This window comes from Triticum aestivum, chromosome 5B (assembly GCF_018294505.1).
Source record: "Triticum aestivum cultivar Chinese Spring chromosome 5B, IWGSC CS RefSeq v2.1, whole genome shotgun sequence".
Classification (NCBI taxonomy): domain Eukaryota; kingdom Viridiplantae; phylum Streptophyta; class Magnoliopsida; order Poales; family Poaceae; genus Triticum; species Triticum aestivum.
The window spans coordinates 680,167,966-680,195,917 of record NC_057807.1 but is presented as its reverse complement, the minus strand read 5'-3'; the positions used below and the strand labels follow the sequence as shown (position 1 = coordinate 680,195,917).

At 42.4% G+C, this 27,952-nt stretch overlaps 1 protein-coding gene across 1 annotated transcript; it reads left to right on the top strand.

Annotated features, from left to right (window-relative positions):
- Positions 1-1,390: 1,390 nt before the first annotated feature.
- Positions 1,391-14,570, top strand: LOC123114153 (probable ubiquitin-like-specific protease 2B). Its single transcript, XM_044535527.1, has 16 exons — positions 1,391-1,840; positions 3,792-4,062; positions 4,167-4,236; positions 4,322-4,359; positions 4,573-4,776; positions 4,858-4,915; positions 6,290-6,398; positions 7,301-7,369; positions 8,317-8,445; positions 8,993-9,193; positions 9,271-9,326; positions 9,407-9,500; positions 9,977-10,067; positions 11,018-11,137; positions 12,385-12,732; positions 12,851-14,570. Exons 2-16 carry the CDS (start codon positions 3,799-3,801, stop codon positions 14,327-14,329), a joined length of 3,330 nt encoding a protein of 1,109 aa, XP_044391462.1. The 5' UTR covers positions 1,391-1,840; positions 3,792-3,798; the 3' UTR covers positions 14,330-14,570.
- Positions 14,571-27,952: the final 13,382 nt, after the last annotated feature.

The following is a 27,952-nucleotide window of genomic DNA, read 5'->3' as shown; positions in this document are numbered from 1 at the left end:
CTAACTCTCAAAAACCCATTCCTTATCACTAATTCCTTGTGATAAAACCCTCATAAAAGAACGCAAAAAACCTTCTGATCAAACGCATTATAGAGTAGGCAACCATAGTTGTTACTTGTGGTATAATTACCTCGCAATTGTCACTGGACATTGTAGGAAGACGTTGATATTTGCTAAAAAAAGACGTTGATATGGGAAATAAATATCCGAACGATGGATTTTGTTCCAGCCTGCATTCATTAATGTTTAGAGATGTATTGTTAGTGTATCGGTGGACAAATCTTTGCAATTATTACGTATTACATGCAAAAATCTCCAAAAGCTTTGGATGATCATATTCCAAAACAAAGCGATAGCAATGGTTTAGGGGGAGGGGATTTTACACTTGGTATTCATTCATTCGCTTGTCACGCTAAACCCATTTTAAAGGCTCGAATTAAGGAACCGACTGAAGTTGATCTTAAACTCACGTTCCTCCAGGTGAGTAGTGTATGTTATTAATTTTTGTATTTCTGTATGTACCTTGTGAATCATTCGAGGCCCATACATCAATGATCTGCTGAACACCCCAAAAACCCAATTGCCCATTCCACCTACCTCATTCATTGCAGTGCTTCAGCTGTCCTCCACGATAACCATTCTTTCTCGTCTGTATTTCCTTATCCCCACTTGGTTGTATCTCTAACTTGATACATGATTAGTTATTTGATCCAGTTGGAGATGCGCTAATCACCACGAATAAAATGATGACAAACCAATCCCCATGTGCTAATCTAACACTCGTTCGACTTGATTCAAAACACATGGGAAAATGGAGGGAGGGATGTTTATGGAGATCGAGTTTTTTCGGGGGCTCCCGCTCATCCAATGGGGAAGAAAAAAGATGCATTGTCTATTGTGTCACGTGACACCCTTCGTTATGGAGGCATGCACAACATTGCCGCTAGCCTCACATCAACATAGAAACCCGTACGCGGGGTATTTATTTCAGCACGAAGAAACGGATATAGGAAGTAAATACTCGTCGTAAGGATTCTGTCTCGATCCACACTCATTAACGTCTAGAGATACGCTGCCAGAGCATCAACCAGTGTATCTTTGTATTTGTTGTTACGTATCACACACATAATAACTAATCTTCAAAAATACTAGATGCACATGCCTCAGAACAGAACAATAACAATGATTTAAATGTATAGCGACATAATATGTCCTTAAAACCGCTCATCGACTTTTCACTCCGCACTTATGATCTAGGCAACCCACCGGATTAAAACGCGTTCCCCGTCACCAATTCCTCGTGATAAAACCCTCCGGAACCCGTTTCCTTGTGATCGATCAAAGGGATTGGAGAGTAGTTACTACTTTGCGGTATAATTACCCCGCAATTGCCACTGGGGGGCGTAGCCGAGTCGTCTCTCGCCTGACCCGTTCCCCTTCTCCCCGACGCCATCCGCCTCTCCTCTCCTCCTCCGCCCCACCGCCGACGACCAGGGCGATCGATCGATCTCTCCATGCCGCCCCGGTAGCCTCCGCCTCTCCCCCCCAACCCCTCCGGCGGACCAGCTGCGCTCTCCGGCGAACCTCGTCTCCACCCACGCCCCGCGGGCCCTCCCCTCGGCGGAAACCCTAGAACCACGAGATCCGTCGCCGCCGCCCTCGTTGACCGCCACCAGCGGGACGTCCCCGACGCCAGGCCAAGCGAACCGCCGCCGCCCCGCACCGACCTCGTCTCTCCCGTACCCCTACCTCCTCCCCGACCGAAGGTCAAAGGAGGACACCGCCGCCGCCTCCACCGCGACCCCATCCGCCCCGTCGTCCCCTCGGCGAGTTGAATCAGGTATATCCAATCTCCCGTCCTGCTGTAACTTCCCCATCCTCTCGAAAATTGTGGCCGATTGCTGAACCGGAAATTAATGTTTTTTTTATTAACGCTCGTGACGAAATTTCTATGGCCGGTCGTGTTTTTCCGGATACATAAGTTACAGATGAGTGTGCGTTCCTGTAGCAGAAAATAGATGGGTATGCGTACTTTCAAGAATGGTGGAAGGAAGCGTTCTATGAATATAGGCAGTGTTCCATCTATGTGTATGCAATTGTCCAGATTGCATTTCTTACCCTTTGGTAAGATTTGATTTTTCTTTCGTCCCAAGCGATCTGGCGTAGGGTAGATAGATACAGGGGCGGTGCTAGGGGTAACGCCACCCCGATGCTCCATTTTAATATGCGCCATAAGTTTCTTCAAGTAACGGTTTACTAAATAAATGTGTGTCCCTTTGATGAAACAAAGGGCAAAGTTACTTGAAAAAGATGTCTTGTATTTCCACTTTCCAAAATACATTGTCAGAAACGAGGTTTAATAAACTACTTTTGGTAAATACAAGTTACACGTAAAATATGGAAGATTCCCTAGCTGAATTTAGTTTACCCTCATTAGATTGAATCGGGGTTTGGTGTACCGTCTATTGGCTACAAGCTCATAATCGTGGGGCAAAATTGAAGAACAAACAATTGATGCAAAGATAATTAGAAAAAATTACCGTGTTAGTGCTCCTTGCTTGTGGCGTTGATGAGCCTGGTGACTGTACTGGTCGTTTAGTTGCCGGTTGTGGCGTTGATCGGCCTAGGCTGTGCCTTGCGAGTCTGGCTCTGTCCTCTGGCAGTCTGGCCGCGTTAATTTGGTTCTGGCTGGCAGCTGCCGAGCCGCGTGGGCGTTGCCGCAACGCCTGTGGCGAAGAGAAGCGGAACAGGAGGGTGCGGTTCATGCGCGTGTGATGTTCTCGACTTCTCGTATTGCAGACGCATGCAAACGCCAAAATCAGAAGCGATTGATTGACCTATCGATCGTAGTGGGGTGCCTACATGGGATGCTCTTTTGCACTGGCAAAACAGAAAAAAAATTAATGGAGTCATCGTTATCTGGAAATGCGCCCTTGTCTTGGCCTCTGTCTATCAAGGGCATGCAACAGCAGTTGCGGGGTCGTATTTGACTATTCCTGTGCCAGTTCATCTCTGCAGATTTTCTTTCCCCATGCATCCAAAACATAGATCCAAAGAAGCTGAGTTATTTTTCAAGGTGTGCTCTGTGTTTTACGTTTTTAGATTCCATGCCACCAAACGAAGAGCCTTTCTTCTATGAGCTATAGCTCAAATGTGCTAGTTGAATCTGGCCTAGCTAAGCAATTTAAGAGACTATTTTATTAAGATTGTAAGACAAATTCTGTTGGCTCATATATACCACAGGTAATTGCAACTAGCACCCGTCGTCATCCATTTATCTAGCCCAGCTAAACAATTTAAATACAAAGTTACAAACTCATACGAGAATGTTCACTAAGGTTGTAACTTGTAGTGGCAAGTGAAATTCTGTTTGCTCAAACTCTGCAGAGTGTTCCTATTAGATTCCTTGTCATATATTTGGACGGTACTTTAATAACATTAGAACATAATCTGTTAATTTTATAGAACGAAAGTAAGCTGCTCCTGTGCACCCACTTCAGTGTTGTGGTTTTGAGAATTTACAACTCTTGATACAGTTCTGATGTTTCACATTCATTACAAATTAGATACTATTATTGATGCTTGTTTTTCTTGGCCTGTGCATCTAGCTCTTTTCTTTCAATCTTTCAGTGGTCAGTCATAATAATGAAGATGACAAGGCCTTATTTATTTTGTTGTTATATGTTTATTACATATCAACTGCAATTGCACATCAACGAGTAATCTATGATTGTCGGTCAAATAATATCTAATTGCTTCTATACCCTCTTCCACTGTGTTGTAATTCACAGGTTGCAGATGAATCAGACTGAGATCTCTGGTTTGGAATTCACTGGCTTGCATGATACTCATGTTGGTGAAGAATCATATGCAACTGAATGTCCTGAAATGAATCAGGATCTATCCCACAAAACCGAATTTGATGTGGTTATGGCAACTACAGCCATGCACAGTGGTTCTGGCAATTCCTATGCTTGCTTAGATGGATATGAAGATACAAGGATGATGTCAGGAATTCAGGCCGTTAAGGAAGTTAGACTTGGCAGTATGCAGCACCTTGAGGTTCAGCCAGATATAGATACTGTTAATATTTGTCTTTTGATGCAGCTATTTATTCCGTTTCCATGTATTAATCTTTTTTGGTTTCTCGTTTGGGTTGACATCAGGGAACATATTCTGATTCCGATGAAGAAAACTTGTCATCTAGTCCTGGAACTTCATCCACCACTAATTACGGTATACCCTGTAAAATGGTCAACCCATAGCCAATGCTCATGCTTTTTTTATGGGAGTCTGCTAATATTTTTCTGTGCAATTTCAGAAAATTTGGAAAATATGTACAATGCTTTGGGCGAAATGGTATGTATCCTCCTTGCCTTGTAGAATACTTGGAGTAATTCGTATTATTGAATACACTTTGGGTTCTTCAGCAAGCTAGAAATTTGGAGATATGATTGATATGAAGAACTGATAGTTACAGCCAGCTATTGACCTATTAACATGATTCAAATGTCATCTTGGAGTATGTAGTTGGGTACTTTTATCATTTCTATTTGTTTTCTGTATTTGTAGGTTGATAAAGAAGGGACGGTTGTGCTTAAACCTGACTTTGTGATGTGCGACACGGCCCTGCATCTTCAGCCTCACTTAATTTTTTCACCAGATGGGTTCAAAATTGAACAATCGGATTGTGATCCATATGAAGATGATAAGACGATAGCTCTATGTTGGGATATTTGTGACATCATTTCCATTAATAGTCAATGGACTCAGAGTGTATGTAATTCTCTTTACTTTTTGTTTGTTTACTTTCCGCTCTAATTTGTATAGCTTAATATCAGTTGCCCTTTTAACCAGGTTATGTCTGCCTCTGTAACTCTCCTTATTAGACCCAGTGCAGAGGCCGAAAGTTCAGGTAATTACGCTTGGCATTCTGGTCTTTTTATCGTATTCCAGATTTAGTATGCTTTCACTGTGTTCCAATGATAGATGTCATCCTGGGTCAATGTATGCAAGGCATGAAATAAAGCTGTGTTGGTTTATGGGGTGTGTTTTGTTGTGAATTTAGAATTTGTCAGCATTGCATGTCTTCTGTTCTTCTGAAGAAGTTAAACAGCATCAACCAAACAACAGTTCATTTGTTTGATTAGTATCGGTCGATTGCTTAATATAAGTATCCGAATACATAAAACATTTGTAGAGCTCCTTATTAATTTCCTTTTTGTCCGTGGCAGAAAATGTGTCATGCAATAGTAAGATTATACAAATTGCGCACACATTTGACTTTTCCAACCAAAAGCTTGATTGCATGCGCATAGTATTTTTGAATAGGAAGGTAAATGGCGCTGGGAAGACTGGTCCATTGCATGTCTCTCATGACTGTCCACCTGTTAAGAAACTAATGGTCAATGCAAAACGTTCACAAAAAAAGTAGTAGACTATCATCGCTGGGAAAAACAAGTGGTGTATTAGCATGAAATGATAGCAAGCTGCCCTCCTGTTGCTGGCTCCGTGTCCACATCTTTGTGTCCATGTGGGCAGGGGTTGTGCAGTTGTTACAATCAAGTTTCATTTAGGGCAGGGCCTATGTGTGTAGGGCCCATCCTGCATCAACCATATGGCCATACCGACTCCTATAGGAGCCTAGAGATACGGTCATCTATTTGTCTTACGAAGTTACAAATTTAATTGATTTCTTAGAGATATTAGTGGTTTCCTTGCTTCTCCATATGAGTTGTTTCCTTGATCCTCAAGTCGCTGTAAGCCAGGTATATGATGCATGGGCCTCTGATTCATTCAATAAACAAGCCAGAATTACAGATCACTCTCCCACTATTTTGTTTCTCTAACCCCTGCTGCTAATTGGCCCCTTGGTTCTCTATCCTCTGCTTCTAACTGGAACCTCGGCGTCCCACCAATGGCAAGAAGGCAGTATGTTCCAGACCTTGTCCTCATGTTGAGCTCCCCTGCCACCCAAGGGCAACTCTAGCAGATTCCCCTAAAAATCTTATAACTCCCTGATAACTTCCATCATTGGGAGTTTGAGCACTCTAGCAGATCCCCTAAAAGAGATACTCCCAAAAAACCATCACTGCCTCTTCCTGCCACTTGAAACGCCGTGCCTGAAGTTTCACCTCTCCTCGCCGCTGTCTTGCCCTGTTCACATATGCATGCATGAATAATTTAATAAGTTAACAAAATATGAATTGAATGTTAATATTGTGAGGTTTTTATATCCTTTGGCGTTTGCGTATGTTGAACTAATTTTTTTGTCTTTTTTGGACTCTAGATCCTATTAGAGTGGAGTTCATTCTTACAGATCCACAGTGGCCACAAAAACAAGAGAAGATTTGTCATATTGCATCGAGATATCGCGACATCTGGAACAGCACTCCATTGTAAGCTTTGAGCTGATGGCTTTATGTCTGACCTTTTATTCATGCATGTGTTGATTTCAGTCAAATCACATTTCTGACCACAGCATAGAAGAGTTACTAGGTTCATGCCAATGCATCATTACATTAGACACATGAATTTTTGTTATTTTCCCCTCCTATCCAGCCACAGATAGGATCATGCAAATACTAATGCGGATTATTAAACCATGTAAATTGGGCTGTGAAACATATGCCAGTGGAAAATGCTGGCCATACCAGATACTTCTTATATCTTAGGAAGGCTTGACTTGTAGATTGAGTTCGGAACTTTGGGTCTCATATTTAATAAGCCATAACTACCAGATATGGAGAAGGATTATATTTTTGCTTGATACCTATATCAGATATTACCTTTAAGTGTTAATAATATTTGGGGGTGCGTCATATCAGATACTACTGTTAAGTGTTAATAATATATGATTTTATTCATATTGTAGAGAGTAGACCATGCACTTTAAATCACTATACGAAACAGTTATATTTTTATGTGTTATTCTTTTACTCAAGAACTCATGAAATTAGACATGCTGCAAATGCTGGTAAGTTGGGTTATTTCAGCTTAGGGTTTGGTTATGAATGCATTTTTCTGTTTTTCTGGGGTTTGGATATGGACATCAAGTCTTAAAGGTGGACATAGATTGTGATGGAGGGATCAGGACATTATGATTTTGGCGGAAAATTTCTATCCGATCGGACTTGTCACATATTTGCCAGATTTCGTGGTTGGACAGTTTTGCTATATCTGTATCTTTTTACACTTCAAATGTGCAGTTTGCTCCGAGTTACAAAATATATATGTACAGTCTTTGGTTATGTTGCTGCTTTTGTAACAATGTTCTTACGCGATGGCATGCCACTGTCAGAGAGGATTTTGCGTTGGAGAACCGGAGCGCCGACCCAAGTTTATTTTTCCCGAAACAATATTTTTCTGGGTATGTTGCACTTCTGTCATGTATTCTCCGCATCTGCTTTTTTCGTTTTTGTTTTTTTACCTCTATGAACCATCTGAAATATCTAGAAGCATTCGTGAGCATACCGCACTAGCTTCTGTCATTTAGAAACAATGTTGTTGCTATGCATGTTTTTATCCATTGTACTAGTTTCACCTATTATGTCCTAAATGTCTTTTGTAATGTCCAAGTTTTTAGATCTCAGTTTTGATAGCGAGGTCCTGGCTAAGCTACTTAAAGCATAACTATTATGTATATTTTTTTGTTATTTTAATAGAAAATAATTATTATGCAAGCAAGTTTTGACACAATATCACGATAGAAACACAATTTTCTTCAGACTATAAATAGTAAAACATGTGAATATTTGACCAAGTTTTTAGAAAAAAATATCAATATGTGCATTACCAAATTTGTTCAATTAGATCCATCATGAAGAGTATTTTCATATTTTGGTTATTTTGTATTGTAGATGCCGATATTTTATCCTATAATCTTGGTCAAGCACACACAAGTTTGACTTAAGGGAGTAGTAATCAATAAGAAGTATAGTTGTTAAAAAGTGTCATAAAAGAGACAAGTTTTTTGATAGGTTCTCGTAATCTATGGCCTCAATAGATTTATTGAGGACTTTAATGAAATTGATTTTCAAATTTAGCTTGTAGTTTTAGCAAAAGGCACTTAGATGGAATAGCGGGGCTCTCACTAGCTATCTAAGACAAATCAGAGTTATTTGAAGCTATACTGGCCGTCGCAACTGTAGTGGGAAGCATCGTTTATCGATTAGGGTCCAAAAAACCAATAATGCTAATATTACTAGCTATTTATAACCTTATTAATTTCTGAAATTTAATTGAGTGTCTACCATGATCTATATTTTGTTCTTGCTATGCTTAAACTTGTTTCGTTGTTCGTGTTAATTGTTTCAGCATTGACGAATTTGAAGATGTCATCTATCCTAAAGGAGATCCGGATGCTGTTTCTATTAGCAGCAGAGATGTTGATTTGCTTCTACCTGAAACATTTGTCAACGACACAATAATTGACTTTTATATCAAGTAGGTTGAACCTTCCATTGGTGTCTGCAAACTCATCCTTGATTTTATAGCCTTAATTGTTAAATGGTGCTGTCCAATTACACTTTTTGTGCTGTCGCAATTGCTATTGTAATATTTGTAATTGCCTTGTAGATCTGATCACCTGCTTTGCTACATGCAGATGCAGAGGCAGTTACGTATTTATGTTTTCTTAAGTTTATGATATGAAATCTTCTTTATCGTTTTGAAGGTTACTTACCAAATCAGTTACCTGTGAAACAAATGTATCCCACAATCCTGTGAAAGCTACAGTACCCACATGGCTCTGCTCGCTTTCATGTATTTTTTGTGAATAACAATGTCATACAGTTCTCATAGGCAACTATCATAGTTGTTGGTACTGAACAGAATCTGATTTCATTATCGATTTAAATATCATGAAATATGAATTTCTATTTCTGATGTGTTTAGTTACCATTCTTCAGTATGAGCCTGTTAAGTTCACATTTCTCTGGAGTGCATTTTACTCATTTGTAATTACAACTATGCATTGATTTATTATTTGCAGATACTTAAGCACAAGAATGAAGACCACGGAGAAGTGCAAGTACCATTTCTTTAACAGCTTCTTTTTTCGCAAGCTGGCAGATCTTGACAAAGATCAAGGGAGAGCTCCAGAGGGTAGATCTGCTTTTTTACGTGTCCGCAAGTGGACCCGAAAAATAAACATATTTGCGAAGGATTTTCTATTTATTCCAGTGAACTTCAGGCAAGCAACTTGTCAACTTCTTCTTATTGTTAAAATGATTACTTTTGTGTACTGTTAATTATGTTTCTGCATTGCAGCTTGCATTGGAGCTTGATTGTTATTTGTTATCCTGGAGAAGTGGAAACATCTGAAGGTGAGAACATAAATTAAAGTCGGTACTTTTAACATTTTTATGGATTAGTGTTTTACTTTCCCGTTGTTCTGCTTCATCAGATGGTGAAGCAAAAAAGCATGGTAAAGTTCCATGTATATTACATATGGATTCTCTTAAAGGAAATCACAGTGGACTGAAAGACATTATTCAAAGGTAAACTCATTTCTGGAAGAGTTAAATCTTGTGCTGCTTTTGTGCAAATTAGTTCATTTTAGGATGAGCTATCATATTTTCAGAACTTTGACCACTATGATCTTTACGATTTTCAGATAAAAAATGGACGCTATAGTCAGAAGCACATTAAATAATTATATTATTATTAATATTTTTTTGTCTTGGTAATGGTCAAAGGTGTCTCTTGTAGACCACATCAATGCCTGATACATCTAATTTGCAAGTACTCCCTCCGTTTGGAATTACTTGTCGTAGAAATGGATGTATCTAGACATTTTTTAGTTCTAGATACATCCATTTCTGCGACAAGTAATTCGGAACGGAGGGAGTATATAATAACTGAAAAGTGTAAACAGTCAATGTCGTTTTTTTGCACTTCATTACTCCAATTTATCCTAGGACTTGAGAGTCACTTGGTGACCAATATCTGCTGAGTTTGACTCTCTCTGGTGCAGTTATCTATGGGAAGAGTGGAAGGAAAGGCACCCTGAATCAGCATTAGATATTTCAGACAAATTCTTAAATCTGAGATTCATCTCCCTTGAGGTTTGTGGACATCAGCTTTTAGTAGCAAGTCTCGTGTGTTTCTGTAAAATTGTTGTTGAGTACTTCTATGTTCGATGCCAATTTCTGATTTGCACTAGTTCTGAGAACCATTTAATGTTGATGCTGTGAAGAGCCCAAGCACTGAAAGAAAACCTACCCCTTGTTATTTCCTTTCGTGACTCATGAGTGATCAATAAATCAAGGAGCTCTTTCTAAATTGCATGGCCACTTGCACTCACCAATCATGGAGAGGTATAGATGGTAACTAGTGTGGATATCTGTCGAAGGTAGCCAAAGTGTTAACTGGATAAAAATGTTAAGGTTTGAAATTAACAAAATCTTATCCATTAGGTTTAAGGTTTGAAGCTAAAATTTACAAAAAAAATGTTTGCTAAAATCCTGTCATGATGCCAGTCTTGGCCTGTTGCCAATATTTTGACGAGCTTTTGTCACATGTGCATTTTAGCTTTTGCTATCCTTGCTAATCTATGGCCCAACCAAATAGCGAATTCAGCGCAAATACATGGCCCATGAACACACACCCTCCGACCCATGCACACACGAAAAAATAAATGGCCCATGAACATGTAAATAAACAATGAAGATACTATTTGCAGGCTCTCTGTTTTAACTGAAACTGCAGTCAGGGATTGCATGTATAATGGGTTAGGAGCTTCTTTTAATTATCTCTAGGAGCTAGTCTGTTTGACTTGTTGAGTTAGCCAGTCCAACATATTTTCATTCTATGAAATATAGTTTCAGCTGGTCAACGCCTTCATTGTTGATATAACTCACAAGGTTGCAAATGTATACCGTATACATGCCTTCAGAACAAAGAAATTTCTTTTAATATCGTATACATGCCTACAAAACAAAGAAATTTCTTTTGTTTCATTTGTCAATATCTATTTTCTTATTGCGATATCGCTTTGTTCTATTTATCCATCCAGCTCCCTCAGCAAGATAACTCATTTGACTGTGGCCTCTTCCTGCTCCATTATGTGGAACGCTTTCTGATGGATTATCCCAGTAGCTTCAACCCTTTGAAGATATCAGTATCCTCATCCTTTGTGAGTTCTAATTAATTAATTTTCTTCAATTTTGATGTTATGTTTGGGCCCCCAGTTCTCTATTTCATTTGCAGCCTACTTTTTTTTCTTTTCTGTTTATGTAATTTTGTTTATTTTCCTTCAGTAAATGCTAATTTTGGTGTTATAGTGAACACCATGCAAAGTGTGGATATTTTAGTACATACTACCTCCGTCCTGGTTTATTAGCCTCCCTTGTAGTTTGGGTCAAACTTTGACCTTTGATTTAACTATTAAAAGATAAGTTATATACCCTAAAAATGGTATCACTGAATACCTCTTTCAAATATGAATCCAACAATATAAATTTTGTGACATGCTCCCTCCGTCCCAAAATAAGTGTCTTGCTGTTAGTACAACTTTGTACTAATGTTAGTACAAAGTTGAGACACTTATTTTGGGACGGAGGGAGTACAACATATTATTTGGTAGTCAAATCTATGGTCAAAGTTGGGCACAAAGTACGAAGGGGACCAATAAACCCGGACGGAGGTAGTAATCACTAATGGAGAAACTATCATAGATTATTTTATTCTAGCTATAATTCAGATGTGCATGCGTCTATTAGAATTTTGTTGATGAAAAGTCGGAGGAAACTGCACAGCACCTGTTCCTACTTTTCGAAGATTGTGGCCACTCACTTGTACCTTCACCTTAGTCAATTTACCACAGTTACTTATGGCCCGACCATCTCCATTTGCATTTGAGCAACTTGCTATGTGTAATCTAAAAAATAAGAGGAATTGGTGCATGGTTCTTGCTGGCGTTAGGGTTCATATTTTCTGCCCCTATGGCGGTCCATATTAATCAAGAAAATAGACGTAGACTCATGCTATCCATTATAAAGCATAAGTTGTAAGTCGAATTGACCATTGAAGTTGTTGGAGGTTCATCAAAGTTTGAAGTACGGCGGCATTTTGCACCAGGTCAAAAGTACAGTTGCGGGGTAAAAGCTTAAAACATGGATGGGCTTGGGGCACACTTTCCTAATTAAAATATGGGGACGGTAGTATGTTAGCGCTCTTGAGTTTGATCCCGCCTTTTCATCCTCTCAGTTGGGAGTGGTAGGTGTTTGGTGAATTTCTTTATATAGCATGTAGTCTTTTTAGTACATCTTTTTAGCAGGAGACTGAAGTTTTAGTTGATGCCTCTCTGCTTGAGTAATCTTCACAAATCACATTTTGGATATATTTTGTTAACCCCATATTGTAATGCTTTGTACTTTTCAGCTCAGTGATGGTTGGTTTGAACCCGCTGAAGCTTCTCTGAAGCGTTCATTGATCCGGAAGTTAATCCAGGAGCTAGTGACAGAACCTTCTCAAACATTTCCGGAACTAACCTGTGGTAGCGAGCAGTTTGATGAAAGTTATCTAGGAAGAGAAAATGCTGAGCATGAAGCAGCTAGAGAGTTCCTTGCTCAGGGTTGCTCTGCTGGTGAATCTGAGTCAGTTTGCCAAATTCCTGGAGCACAGCAACAATCCACATCCATCTGCTTTAATGATTCTGGAAATGTTCCTGTTTCTGGATGCATTTTAGAGACTGAAGGGGTTACAACATTTGCTGTACAGGACACACAGGTATAATTTTAGCTAGTGGCTAGTACTCTTAGTGTTTCAATTGATCTGTAGTAATTAACTCTTTGAACTTGTTTTCTAAAGTCATTTTTTACCTGTTGTTCTCCATTATTTTTGTTAGGTTTGTCCACCCGACAATGATATTGCTGTCTGCATGCCAAGCCAGGCTGTGGAAAATGAGCCACCTCCTGCGGATTATGATAATAAACCTGACCTGAGATCATATGCCCCAGAAGATGCTGAAGCGTTGAAGGATGATGGTTGTGTGGTAAAAGGTCAGGACACTTTTGAGGAATCCATGCTAGATTGTTCGCATAATAACCAGACAATTTCTAGCCACACAGAAGTTATGATGCATCATATTATGGATTCCAAGTGTGGCTCATTCTCTGATAACTCCGAGGCAATGGCCTACAAAGAACAGAGCTTAGAAACAAACATAAATGAAGTTCTGTATGATTGCTGTGATGTGTCCGAGGATATGCATCCTGTCATGATGTCTGATGCCAGGGAAGTTGACATTGCACCTAATCCAGCAAGCACCAAAGACGAAGCTGACAATGGCAGATGTGATCTCCCTGATGTCACGGGATCTGTTGCGGCTGGTGATATAGAAGGGAATACTTCTGAGCATTCTTCAGAAAGAAACATTGTTGAAGATGAGGAGGCCAAGGGTGATATTTCTCTCATGGTATGCGATTTGAACAATGATGTTGCTGAGCAGTCTTCTCCCGTGGTATGTGATTTGAACAATGATGTTGCTGAGCATTCTCCCTCAACAATTGCTGTTGAATCTGAGGACTTGAAACATGAAGATACTTATGTGGATCTCAAGGTAGAAGATGATATCGAAGTTGGCATGGAGGAAACTTGCGCAGCTGCGGATAAGATCAGTGATGTTGAGCAGCATATTTCACCCGAGTCCAAAGAGGGAAACATTGAGAGCTGTGCTATCAGTGACATCGCTGTTCCCCATGAGCCGAAAGAGGGAGAGACTAGCACCATCGTGGGAGGCGACAGTAAAAATGGGAGTGATGATGCTCATGTGGACAGTGTGGATGCACACGGTATAGGACCAGGAGCAGGCGAGACAGTTCTTTGTGAAGTTGACACTAACTGTACCGATGCTGAGATGCCTGACGTTGATAGCGCCTTGTGCGTGAAGATTGAAGCAGTTTGCGAGGACACACCCTGTGATGCTAAATGGCCTCTTCCTGATAGCATCTCCGAAGATCAGATGATGGAAGTTTGCGAGGGCAAACCGAATGAAGCAGTTTGGGAGGACAAACCCCGTGATGCTAAAAGGCCTCTTCTTGCCAGCACCTGGGAAGATGAGAAGATGGAAGCTTCAGAGGACAAACCGAATGAGGCAGTTTGGGAGGACAAACCCTGCGATGCTAAAAGGCCTCTTGTTGCCAGCACCTCTGAAGATCAGAAGATGCAAGTTTCTGAGGACAGGTGCTTTGAGAAGGACGTCGAGTCCACCGCAGAGAAGACGGAGCGACCCAAGAAGCGTCGCAAGGAGCGCGCGCCGACGCCGATGCCGGCAACAGATAAGCGACGAACGAGGAGCTCCTCAATGCCACGGTTTCTGGCTTAGAATCCGGGTTTCCTTTGGCGATTACTTGTCTGTAATAGGTGACTTGTCTAGGGTTCCTAGAAACCTCCCTCTCTCCCTCCCTCTTGGTCTGTATGATAGTTAGCTGCCTGACTGAACCTGCTACCTTTTGGCGTATGCCTGAATTTAGCTGTGAAGTGCCGTGCAACGTTCTAGCATGTTATTATTAAAAGAATACTCAGTTTAGTTGTGGACAAGCAAACTTTAGTGTATGCCTTTTCTTTTTCTCCTTGTTATCTTTTTATTAATGGAATAAACAACCAAACAAATTATAGCAGCAACAAGTTATACGTTTTAGAGACGTTTTAGACAGCTGAGATTGAATTTTTGACTGTTTTGGGTGTTGTCTTAAATGTCTGAACGGTCTTACAAAAGTGAATGGAGGAAGTATTTACAATCTGTTTTGGGTGTTGTTTTGTATTACAAACGAAAACAAATACTTCCTCCGTCCCAAAATTCTTGTTTTAGATTTGTCTAGATATATATGTACTCCCTTTGTCAGGAAATACTTGTCATCAAAATGTATAAAGGGGATGTATCTGGACATATTTTAGTTCTACATACATCTTTTTTTATCCATTTTGATGATAAGTATTTTTGGATGGAGGGAGTACCTAATACTAAAACATGATTTGATACATTCGTATTTAGACAAATTTAAGACAAGAATTTTGAGACGGAGCTAGTACTTATGCGAAGTATTGTAAAATCTTAAGGAGTATTTTTAGCCTCAGTTACATGGATACAAGTTGTAGCAATTAAACAGATGCACAACACACCACATACCTAGCTACGCACTAAAGGGAGTACCAATCTACAATTTATACAAACGCGGCAATTGAGAAATCTCTGAAGCCATTCTGTGAAGGGTGCGTACATCATCCTCCCTGTGGTCTGTAGACCTGTGAGTAACCCTGTAAGTGGAAAATATCTCGGCTGAGACACCCAAATCGATCCCAGGGATTCAACTTGGCGAGCTGGGTGTCCACCCTCACATCAAACCGTCGAGCCACATGCGCCTCGCAGTTGACGAACACATCACATCACTGAATGAACAACACCAAAATCCCGAATAAACCCAGGAAAATGGTAGCCCTCATGCCAAGTCTAAGACTTTGTCAGGTTAGGGCATCTGCAACGCTGACCCGCAAATATGCTCCGGCATGACGGGGGGACCAGTCTACGGACAATGATGCGGAGTCGGTCATCCAACACTGCCTGCATACATTTCTCAACTATTTGAACTAACCGAACGAAATTTATGCAAACACGGCGGATTTCATATAAACATGACAAAATTCATTACATTTTCAACAGTCTTCATACTAGAAATGATAGCAGACTAAGATAAAACTAGTCTACGGCTGGCGTTGGCGGATATCCATTCCGACGACAGCGGCGGATCTCCATTATCTTTCACATGTACGGTAGTCGCACTACTAGAGAAAACTTTACTAGTGGCGCTGTTTTTTTACATACCAGTAGCACGGGTACCCGCGCTACTGCAAGGGCGCTACAACTATTACTTAACAGTAGCACGTTTCTAAACAATCACTGCAGCTAAGATACTTAGTAGTAGTCCTGGCCATCTCAGGGCCGGCCCTGTCGGCCCACCCAGGCCCGACCCTAAAATCCAGGGCCTAGGCCCGATGGGCTTGCTCGTGGGCCAGGCTTGGGCCTAAGTTTTGAGCCCACCAGCAGGGCCTGGACGGGCTTGGGCTTGGCATATTGGCATTTTAAGGAAGAGGCCCGGCCCACGGCCCTAAGCCCTAAGGGCTTTTGACCAGATGGGCCAGGCTTGAGCTTGAAAAGTAGGCCTCATGGTAGGGCCTGGGCCTCAGTTTTCTGCCGTGGGCTTTTTTTGGCCCGACCCAAGCCCGGTCCATGGCCAGATATACTTAATAGTAGCGCATCTTTCTCTACCAACGCAACTACTATCATCATGTAGTAGTAGCGCCCTATTTTCTCCCACGCTACAACTAGGTAAATAGAAATAAAAAATGTAAAAAAGATGTCAGATGCAATATTCATGGAAATCAAGACAAGTCCAATGCAAATAAACTAAGTTCACATAACCATCTCACAAACATTAACGATAATACCATATTTAATATAACCACACAATCTCACAAACCCATATATAATAGTCAACAATGCATGGATAAATCATAGTTGATAAGTCTACTAGGTAGTCATACTAGCATATATATGGTTCAGCAGCCACATGCATGCATATGTAGTTCTAGATGATATCGATGACGACCATCATCCTCAAGCCTGGGCGGTGGGTGTTCCTGATAGTAATTAGGATTGCCTGTCCAACATGAAGATTCTTGCTGACGAGGAAGCTCTTCCACCCAACCGTGTTGAAGTGTGTGCGACCGTCCGTGTCCACGCCGTACGCACAAGTGGTGACGGAGCCCCTCGCTGTAAGGCGTATTCCAGCAGAGCCTTCTTCATCAGGCTTGATACCACAACTCTCAGATAAGCTCTTTGGTAATTTCTGAATAAGAAAAACATATCAATTAATAAGTAGCCTCACACATTCTACGCTATCAAAAGACAGTACTACATTTCTGCTAAGCATGAATTCTACTAATAAGTATATATGGATTCTACACTATTAACAATTATTTGGATTCTACACGAAGCATATATATCATCGGATTCACTAAGCATATAGATCATCGGATTCACCAATCATATATATCATCGGACTCTACACTAAGTATAACAATAAAGCATATATATCATCGGATTCACTAAGCATATAGATCATCGGATTTACCAAGCATATAAGATTCACTAAGCATATATATCATCGGACTCTACACTAAGTATAACAATAAAGCATATAAGATTCACTATAAGATTCACTAAGCATATATATAATCGGACTCTACACTAAGTATAACAATATAGCATATCATCAAATTACTACAGTAAATGCAACATACCATGTTATGCCGATCAACCATGGTACTTGTCAGGCGGGTCACGAATGACACTCCGATGAAGTCAGCACGTGGCGGAATGATGTCCCATAGGCTGCACACCTCCTCCTCGCTCAACCTCATCCTTTGAGCTACAATGGCTTCAACAAGTGGGTCGTCATCATCCTCATCATCCCCATCATCTTCTGCTTTGTTGACATAAATCACGGCCATCTTGGGTCTTTCTGTTTTGAAGGAGAAGCTGATCAACTCACCACCAGTAATACGCATGTGGGTGATGAAACAGACCCATCCATCTCCTCCCACCCGCGTCATATTTCGTCCTTACTCGACCTCCATAGTGTAGGGGCCCCCAGGAGCCTCAAAGGTCACAGAGTCTCCGGTCAGCTTGTTGAATTCTGACCTCATATTGCATGGGACGATCTGTGTACAAAAAACAAAAATGATATATACACGATGCATTAATGCCAATAACACTAAAAAAAATAGTGGTTACTAGTTTCATATAATTTATTACCGCCGCATGAAGAAAACTAGACTCGAAGTAGATGCGGAACAGCATGCCAGTTGCAAGGCTGCTGGCACACCTTGACTTGCACCATTGACATGGTGGTGGTGGTGGTGGCGTCATTTCCCTAAAGCAATATGATTAAAGGATTAACGATCCAAAAAGTAAACATAAAATTTTCAATACACATCAGGTTTTGAATAATATATACATCACGTTCACATAATAGAGAATACACATCAGGTTCACATGGCAAGGAAAATAACAACTAAATTGTAGCTCAATTCAGAAATAACTTAATAAGATAAATGACATATTGCCATTATTGCGCAAGCAGAGAAGCAAAAGTAGTTCAATCGAGAGAGAGAACCCCTCTCTAAACCCTATAACACTAGGCACCACCGCCGCCGCCATTAAACAAAAGCCAAGGCAGGACGAGAGAGAGAACCCCTCTCTAAATCCTAGAACACTAGGCACCGCTGCCGCCGCCACTGCTCCAGGGACAGTAGCCAAGGAAGAAGAAACCAAGCCTCCGCCCTTCTGCTGCCCTTAATTCCCCCCTCGCTCAGGTCAGTTCACTCGCTCCCTTCTGCTGCCCTCAATCCCCCCTCCCGCCTCTATCCGCTTCCTTTTTTGTCTCCTGGATTCGACCAAGTTTGGCTGACCAAACTTAGTTCCTCACCTAACCGCTCTCTCTACTCTCACCTAACCCCTCTCTCTACTCTCTCTACTTTTCTTTCTCTCCCGTGCAAGCGAAACATGCACTCAAGGATACAAAATTGACCAGCTGCAGGAGCCGTCCAACATAGTCGCACCAGTCTAAATCAACCACACCTTGTATACATCTAGTATGATCACCTAACCCAGCCACCTTACTTGACACCCCCGATAAGATAACCACGTATTATAAATGTCAACAAATACACAACAATTCGGTACACTTCCACCTAAAACAACCGTGCACGCACTTCATGTGTATATTACTATTAACCGGTACACGTCGATAGACCGTTGATTCTGACTCTGTATGTGCCTATGTATCGCCTGACTACACGGCGAAGCTGTCGGACTTCGGGCTGGCCAAGGCCGCCATGGTGGCGTACAACTGCCTGCACAGCGTGCCCAAGAACCGCCCCACCATGCGCGAGGTCGTCGACTTGCTCGAGCCACCGCGGTGAATCGATCGGAGCCTAGCTTGCTAGTGGTGGCGCGCGCAGGAAGGAGGAGATCGAGGGGGACTTACGGGGCTGGAGCGTCGGAGGAGGTGAGAGGCGACCGCGCGTGGTGGCGGCGCACGGCGCCGTCGACGGGGTGAGGCGACCGGGGAGGAACCCTAACCGCGGCGGCGTCGTCAGGCGGAGGGGATCGATAATGTGAGAGTGAGGGGGTGGGGGCGCTCGGGCCGGTTTTCTTTTCCTCTAGTAGTTGCGCTGGGTAGAGGCCAGCGCTACTGCTAAGCCCACCAGCTGTAGCACCCGTTCAAAACAAACACTACAGGTAAGTGGGCTACCGTTTTCGCCCTGCGGCCCATGTAGCAGCAGCGTGGCCTAAACTAACAAACGCTGCTGTTATTTAGTAGTAGTAGCGTGTTTTCTGCCCAGCGCTACTGGTAAATACCAGCAGCATGGGGTCATAAATAGGCGCTACTGGTAAACTTCTATCTATAAGCATTTTCCTAGTAGTGGATCGTGAGCCCCAGAGGTATATGCTTGAGTGGAAAGGGCGGCTCGCTTCCCCATGTTCGGCAGCGCCGCTCATTGGAGTGGAACCGCCTATTGATGCTTCAGCCGGAGGGGAAGGGTACCCTAAGCTGCACTGACCAGTGTTGGTTTTTGGGTAGGGGGACGACGGTGCCCTGCGGCCGGGCAAGACACGGCGTCGCCTCAGTGGTGGCCTCCATGGGACCCGAGTGGTGGTGGCCTCCCGTGCTCTACTTCTCCTTGATGATGGTGCCGGGCGTGGACGTGCTGGCCGCCACCTCGTTGATCTCCATGTAGCCAGATTCTTTCTCCATCAATGGGGCATGGTTACGTGCGCGTTGATGGCGGATGGCGTGGTAGCAGGCACGAGAGGGGCTGAAAGTGCAATCATGCCCTTAATCATATTTTGATGTTGATGACAACACATATGCTCGGGACTAATCATGTTTATCAAGTATATCTCAGGATTATGTTTCAAAGACCGTGTGCATGGATCATGACTAGGGACAAAAAGCATATAACTCAAGAATGGAGATACAAGATGTTGACTTCATTTATGGTTTGTTCTTGAGTATAGGGATCCCGCACTATTAAGAGGGGATCGATGGATCTAGTGAAAAACTTGCTCAAAAGCTACTATTTCTATACCCTACCTTCAGACGTCCCGTGTTCTACGGACGTCCGGTCCTTCTTGATTGCCCGGACGTCCAGCCACTTTCGGACGTCCGGTGTTCCACAACAAAAGCATTTCTACGGATGTCCGGAACCCTCCGGACGTCCGACACTTTCACAACAGAAGCATTCTTACGGACGTCCGGACCCTCCGGTCGTCCGTGCTCCGGATGTCCGGCCCTGCTCGGACGTCCGTATCCTGTACACTGGGTTGTGGCTCACATTTTCACAGCGGTCGGTCGTCCGATGACTGTCGGACGTCCGGACCTATTTGTGCCTCGGGACGTCCAACGTTCTCCGGACGTCCGGCCTATCCTGTACCCAAAACGGTCACTTTTACCCACCACCTATATATATACCTTTCCCTTCCACGGGATAAGGTTGACCATTCACCTTGAGCCTATCGAGAACACTCCTCACTCTCTCTCTCTCATTCATCCACACTAAATCCTAGATTCCCAAGTGTTCTAGGAGCATTTGAGAAAAGTTCTCCAATCAAGTGATAGATCCACTTCTTCCCCTTCTTTGCACCAAAGGAATTCATGACTTGAGCAAGTTTTGAGCTTTTCCCCATCGTTCTTGTTACTCTTGGAGGTTGGAGACTCCTAGGCGGTAGGAGTCATTCGGAGAGGAATCGAACTTTGTGATTACCATCGGAAAAGTTTGTGAGGGTTTGGAGACCACCCCAAGGTCTACCACTAGTGGTTGAGAAACGGCTCCGTGGTGTTGTCTCAAAGGGAGAATAGGGTGAGCCTTCATGGCGTTGGTGTGCCTTCGTGGTAACATCCACCTCTCTAACGGTGACTAGCTTCCCTCCAAGGAAGTGAACATCGGCATACATCCTCGTCTCCCGGAGTTGCGGTTATTCCTAACCCTAACTCTCTACTTGTGGTTACTTGTCTCTTTACACTTACGTACATTATATTGTGCTTGCCTACTTACGTGTTGGTGTTGTTTGCTTAGTACTTTGTGCTCACGTGCAATTGTTAGGCTCATCTTCATATTCCGCATTATTGCCTAAAATTGCCAAGTAATAATTAAAATTTGCAATTGTACCTATTCACCCCCCTCTAGGTCCATCTCGATCCTTTCAATTGGTATGAGAGCCTCGTGCTCTATTCTTGTGGCTTAACCACCCTAGAGCGAGATGAACCCAGATGGGACTCCCCTGGTTGTAGATCCTAAGGATAAAGGCGAGGTTTCTTTTGAAGTCAAGTCCTTTACGTCTCAGGATCTAGAACGGGACCTTGCTAAGCAAAAAGAGGAGCATGATGCTTCTCTTGAGGCCTTGGTCCAACTGAGATTAGCCACGTTCTCCGCGGTGCTTGCACCACACTCAAGTGGTGTGGGTTGGAGGCCAACCGTGCCTACATCATCACTTGGTCAACAACCTCCTAGCAATGAACACGCCAGTGTTCCTTGGCTTTATGCAAGACCTCAGGTTGAGAAACCAAGATATAATCCTCAAGGCAAACCTCCTTTACTTAGTGCTACTTCCGATTTTTCTTTGTGGAGAGTTGCTATGCAGGATCATCTTCGACATGGAAACGATGAGATGCTGGAGATTATAGAGTATGGCTATCATGTGGTTGATCCAAAGAACCCCACACCAAGAGAAATATATGACAAGAACCTCAATGACACGGCAATCATGTGTATAAGGAGAGGTATGGATGAAAAGAAAAGGAGACCTTTCATACACATCAGAAGTGCCAAGGAACTATGGGAAAGTATTATACGATCCAGGACTGGCACTTCTACCCTCCGGAGTGCTCAATATGAAATTGCCAAGGGGCAATTGCAAAACTTTTGTATGAAAAAAGGTGAAACCCCCAATCAACTCCTTGAGCGTCTCATGACTCTCACTGCGGATATTGAGTCATGTGAGTGTGACAAGACACAAGATGGATTCAACATGACTAAGAGGTTTCTTGTGGATAAGTTGCTTCATGCTCTTGCTCCATATCATCATCAAATGGTGTGGGACATAAGACAACACCATACCTTCAAGGAAATGACTACATATGACATCATATCCACCTTCCAACTATTTGAAGAGTCAAAGGCTAATGCCACAAAACATCTTGCCATGCATGGTTCCCCATCATCAAAGATCAATCTTGCATTGAAGGCCAAGCAAGTATGTGAAGATGAGCAAAGTGAAGAAGAAGAAGAAGATGATGATGATGAAGATGGTAATGAGATTGAATCCGACGAGGGACCTTCGTATGAAGACATGGCTCTTTTTGTCAAGAAGTTTAGCGCCAGAAAATTCAAGGGAAGATTTCAAAAGAAGAAAGTAAGAAAATGCTACAACTGTGAAGAAACCAATCACTTCTCCAACGAGTGCCCTTATGAGAAGAGAGAAGATAAACCAAGGTTTCCCAAGACCTTTCTCAAGAAGAAGTTGCCAAATCCTTTGAACTCCAAGCTCAAGAAGAGAGATGGAAAGGCAATGGTTGCTCAAGAAGAATATGATTCGGATGATGTTAGTGGTGTTGCCGGAGTTGCTCAAGACTCTCAAAACACGTTGAGGTTAGTAAACAAGAGTGGTGACGTGGTCACCTACAACTACATGAAAGATTACAAGGGCAACGCTCACAAGTGCCTAATGGCAAAGGCCATGGTTGAAGAAGGTGAGGACCAAAGCTCTTCTGACAAGGTCAAGGTAACTCCACGATCAAATCCTCCTCTTTTCACACCTTCTACTCCTAGTGATGAGTATCTTGATGCGGAGGATAGCTATGAGGATGATGATCTAGATGATCCTATGATTGCTAAACTTAATAAGTTCATGTGCTCCCTCAAAGGAAAGAAACTCACTATGTTTCGTATGCTTATGGAGATGGTGAGTAAGCACACCATCACCATTAAGGAACTTGAAACCCTCGTCACCGAGGAAAAGGAAAAGTGTGAAATCCTTGAGCGGAAATTCCAATATGAGGAAGCACGAAATGATGAACTATGCTTAAAAATTGGTGCAAATATTGATGTTCACATTAATGATCTTGCCTCCTTGAAAAAGGCTATTGACTCTTGCGAAGAGTTAATGAATGATAAAAGTAAGCTTGTGAAGTCTCATGCTTCTCTATCTAAGGATTGTGAGCTTCTATCCGTGTCTCTCAAGACTAAGGAAGGAGAGCTCACCGTTCTTAGAAAGAGTTTTGAGACGCTCAAACTTACTTATCTTGAAACTTTAGCCAAGGCTTACTCTTCCCCTATTATAAATGTTGATGCTTATGCTACTAACTCTAGTAGTGATCTAGCATCTGTTCTTGAGGAAAATCGTTTTCTCAAGGCTCAAATTGAGAAAGGTCTCATGACATGTGCTCAAGGGCAAAAGAATCTTGATGAGATTTTGAGCCAACACAATGAGGTGGTTGCCAAAGAGGGACTTGGGTTTGACCCGAGCACAAGCAAGAAGAAGACGTCCTCCCAAAAGTGCACAACTCCTCTAAACGAAACATTTGTAAGAGAAGGGCACAAGGAGAAAGGTAAGGTTGCGAGTGGGAAGGCCACAAGGGGCATGCCCACTCTCAACAAGCCTAAAGAGTTCATGCCTCCTTCCTATGTACTTCGTAAGACTAAGGATGGAGAAGTCTTTGCAAAATTTGTTGGTCCTCTAAATGCATTCCGGTTCTATGCTATTTGGGTCCCTAAGACCCTTGTAACTAACTTGAGAGGTTCCATTGCAAAATGGGTGCCTCTAACCAAGTCCTAATTGTGTGTAGGTAAGCTTCTTCGGTGGAGTGAAATGGGTGATTGATAGTGGATGTACAAATCATATGACCGGAGATAGCAAATTGCTCTACGATTTCATGGAAGCAATTCAACCATTCATGAGCATTATGTTTGGTGGAGGTTCAAAAGGACAGGTACTCGGGTTGGGCAAGGTGGCTATCACAAACGACATGTCTCTTGCAAATTTTATGCTTGTCCAATCCCTTAAATACCACTTGCTTTCTGTTCGCCAATTGGCTTCTGTTGGTTATGATACACTCTTTGGACTAACGGATGTGAAAGTCTTTAAGAGAGATACTCTCGAAGTGGCTTTTGTTGGAGAGTTGGATGGCAACCTTTACACGGTTGATTTCTCGAAAGAGAGCACATTCCATGCAACTTGTCTAATGGCCAAGGCTGACAAGGGGTGGCTATGGCATCGCCGGCTAGCCCATGTCGGCATGAGAAATTTTCAAGATCTCTTAAAGGGGAATCACATCCTTGGACTAACCAATGTCTCTTTTGGGAAAGATCGTGTGTGTAGTGCATGCATAGCCGAGAAGCAACATCAATCAAAGCACCCACCCAAGAACATATTATCTACTTCAAGGCCCCTGGAGCTCCTTCATGTGGATCTTTTTGGGCCTCCTTCATGGGATAGTCTTGGTGGGAAAAAGTATGGGCTTGTCATTGTTGATGATTACTCAAGATATACATGGGTGTTCTTCCTCAAGTCCAAGGACGAAACGAAGATCACCTTCATTGATTTTGCCAAGCAAGCCCAACGCAAGTTTGACAAAGAAATCCGGGCAATAAGAAGTGACAATGGCTCTGAGTTCAAGAACTATACCTTGGAAGAATTTCTTAGTGATGAAGGGATTGAGCATCAATACTCAGCTCCATACACTCCTCAGCAAAATGGTGTAGCCGAAAGGAAGAACCGTACACTTGTAGAGATGGCAAGGTCCATGTTGTATGAATACAAGTCACCACATAGTTTTTGGGCCGAAGCTGTCAATACCGCATGCCATGCATCAAACCGGCTCTTCCTCCGCACTATATTGGAAAAGACTCCATATGAGCTTCTAACTGGAAACAAGCCAAATGTCAAGTACTTTCGTGTATTTGGGTGCAAATGTTTCATCCTCAACAAAAGAGAACGGTTAGGAAAATTTCAATCCAAAACAATTGAAGGTATATTTGTTGGTTATGGATCAAACTCTCACGCCTATAGAGTCTACAACAAATCCAATGGATGTGTTGTAGAAACTGGTGATGTGGTGTTTGATGAATTTAATGGCTCCCATGGGGAGCAAGTTGATCTAAGTGATGTAGGTGAAGAAGATTCTTCTCAAGACATTTTGACCATGGGTGTTGGTGCACTTCTTCCTATGGAGCAAGAACCTCATGATGAAGAAGAAGAAGATGGAGGTCTCACACATCATCAAACTACTTCAACATCCATACCACCACAAGCTCCTATTGTTCAACCGATACCCTTAGCCCAAGTTGAAGAGGATGATCAAGTCTCTCTTAATGATAATCATCACGAACAAGATCATCATCAAGAGCAATAACAAGAAAGTCCAATCATTGATGATGAACCTCAACAAATGCAACATGAACAAGAAGATCTTCCTCCACACGTGAGTGATCCATATGTTGAAGATGTGGATGATGGACATGAAGTTGAACCTCGTGAAACCCTCTCCTCCATCATGCCTCGAGTGGCCGGTCGTGTTGATGTTGACAAAATCCTCACCGGCATCTCGGAAGGTAGAGTCACTCGTAAACATTTGACAAACTTTTGTGCTCACTTCTCGTTTGTGTCTAGTATTGAGCCACTCAAGGTACAAGAGGCACTGATGGACAACGATTGGCTAGTTGCTATGCAAGAAGAGTTGAACAGTTTTGAACGCAACCAAGTGTGGTCATTAGTCAAGAGGCCATCTACCAAGCACAACGTCATTGGAACAAAATGGATTTTCAAGAACAAGCAAGATGAAAATGGTGTAATCATCCGCAACAAGGCAAGGTTAGTGGCACAAGGGTACTCACAAGTTGAAGGTTTGGACTTTGGTGAGACCTTTTCCCCCGTTGCCCGTCTTGAATCCATTCGCATCTTACTTGCTTACGCCGCTTTCAATGGTTTTACATTACATCAAATGGATGTGAAGAGTGCTTTCCTTAACGGTCCTCTACAAGAAGAAGTATATGTGTCACAACCACCCGTGTTCGTTGATCCCTTTCACAAAGACTATGTGTATAAACTTCATAAGGCTTTGTATGGCCTCAAACAAGCACCTCGTGCTTGGTATGATCATCTGAAGAAGTTTTTACTCGATGATGGTTTTGTGAGAGGGGTGATCGATCCCACTCTTTTTACTAAGAGGGACAAGGGTTATTTGATCCTATGCCAAATCTATGTAGATGACATCATTTTTGGTTCTCCTAACATTCATTTGTGCAAGAAGTTTGCGGCTTCAATGACCAAGAATTTTGAAATGTCACTCAATACGGATTTGAAGTTCTTTCTCGGATTTCAAATTCAACAATTTCAAGAAGGAATTTTCTTATCTCAAGCAAAGTACCACAAGGATATTCTAGAAAAGTTTGGTATGTCTGATGCTAGTCCATGCAAGACACCCGTGCCAACCAAAATTACTCTCACTGAAGACACAAATGGTACTCCTTTCGACCCATCTACTTACCGCTCTATGATTGGTTCATTGCTTTATCTTTATGCATCTAGACCAGACATCATGTTCAGTGTATGCATGTGTGCTAGATTTCAAGCTTTCCCTATGTAAAGTCATCATAAGGCGGTTAAGCATATTCTTAGATACCTTGTTCATACCCCAAAGTTGGGCCTCTGGTACCCCAAGGATGCTAAGTTTGATCTCATTGGGTACTCAGATGCGGATTGGGCTGGAGACAAAGTGGATCGTAAGTCCACATCCGGTGCTTGTCGGTTTCTTGGACAATCCTTTGTGAGTTGGTCCTCGAAGAAACAAAATTGTATTGCTCTCTCCACCGCAGAAGCTGAATACATTGCTGCCGCTAGTTGTGCAACTCAGTTGTTATGGATGAGGCAAACTTTGAAGGATTACGGCATCACCTATAGAAATGTGCGTCTTCTGTGTGATAATGAAAGTGCCATCAATATTGCTGAGAACCCCAAAGATCATCTCCGCACCAAACACATTGATATTAGGTATCATTTCTTGAGAGATCATGTTGAAAAGGGTGATATTCACATTGATCACATTGGCACAGATTTTCAACTAACAGATATCTTCACCAAACCTTTAGATGAAGCAAGGTTCTATCGACTTAGGCGTGAACTTGGTATCTTGGAGCTTGACAACATTATGTGAAATCTAGTACCCATTCATGCATGAATCTAATGTCTTGTCATGATGTAGGCATATACTTAGGGGGAGACATTCAATTCATGAATGTTCTCACCCTACTCAATGCATAAAAAGAACCAACACTCTCAAAGTAACCATGGGTCTAGACCTATGGTGCTTTAACATGATGGAGTAGTGGCTATGCACTCAAAGTTCAAATCTTTCCGTGTCATGTCATGTCTACTCAGACATTGTGGCATTAGCCACCACTTGTAGTATATGGCTATGATTGGGTGAGGTAGGGTATTAGTTACTACATAAATAATTCTTTTACTGTGGACAAAAAATGCCTTCTCCTCATCATGATCACCACTTGCACCTTTGCCTCCTGTCAAACTTCTGGCGTCGGACGTCCGTAGGTTCCGGACGTCCGTGTGGTTCTTCAATGCCGGTCGTCCGTAGGCATATGGACGTCCGTAAATTCTTCTCTGATTACCATCGACCGGTCGTCCGGCCTCTCCGGACGTCCGTAAAATCCACTCTGGTTCCCTTAGTTGGCCTAGATGCCGAAACAACGGACGTCCGTAAGATTCCATACGTCCGTAATAAACCTTCTGTTACAATCTGTCCGGTCGTCCGAAGCCGTCGGTCGTCCGTAGAATCATCTCTGTCATCCTCTACTTTCTATTGGTCCCAAC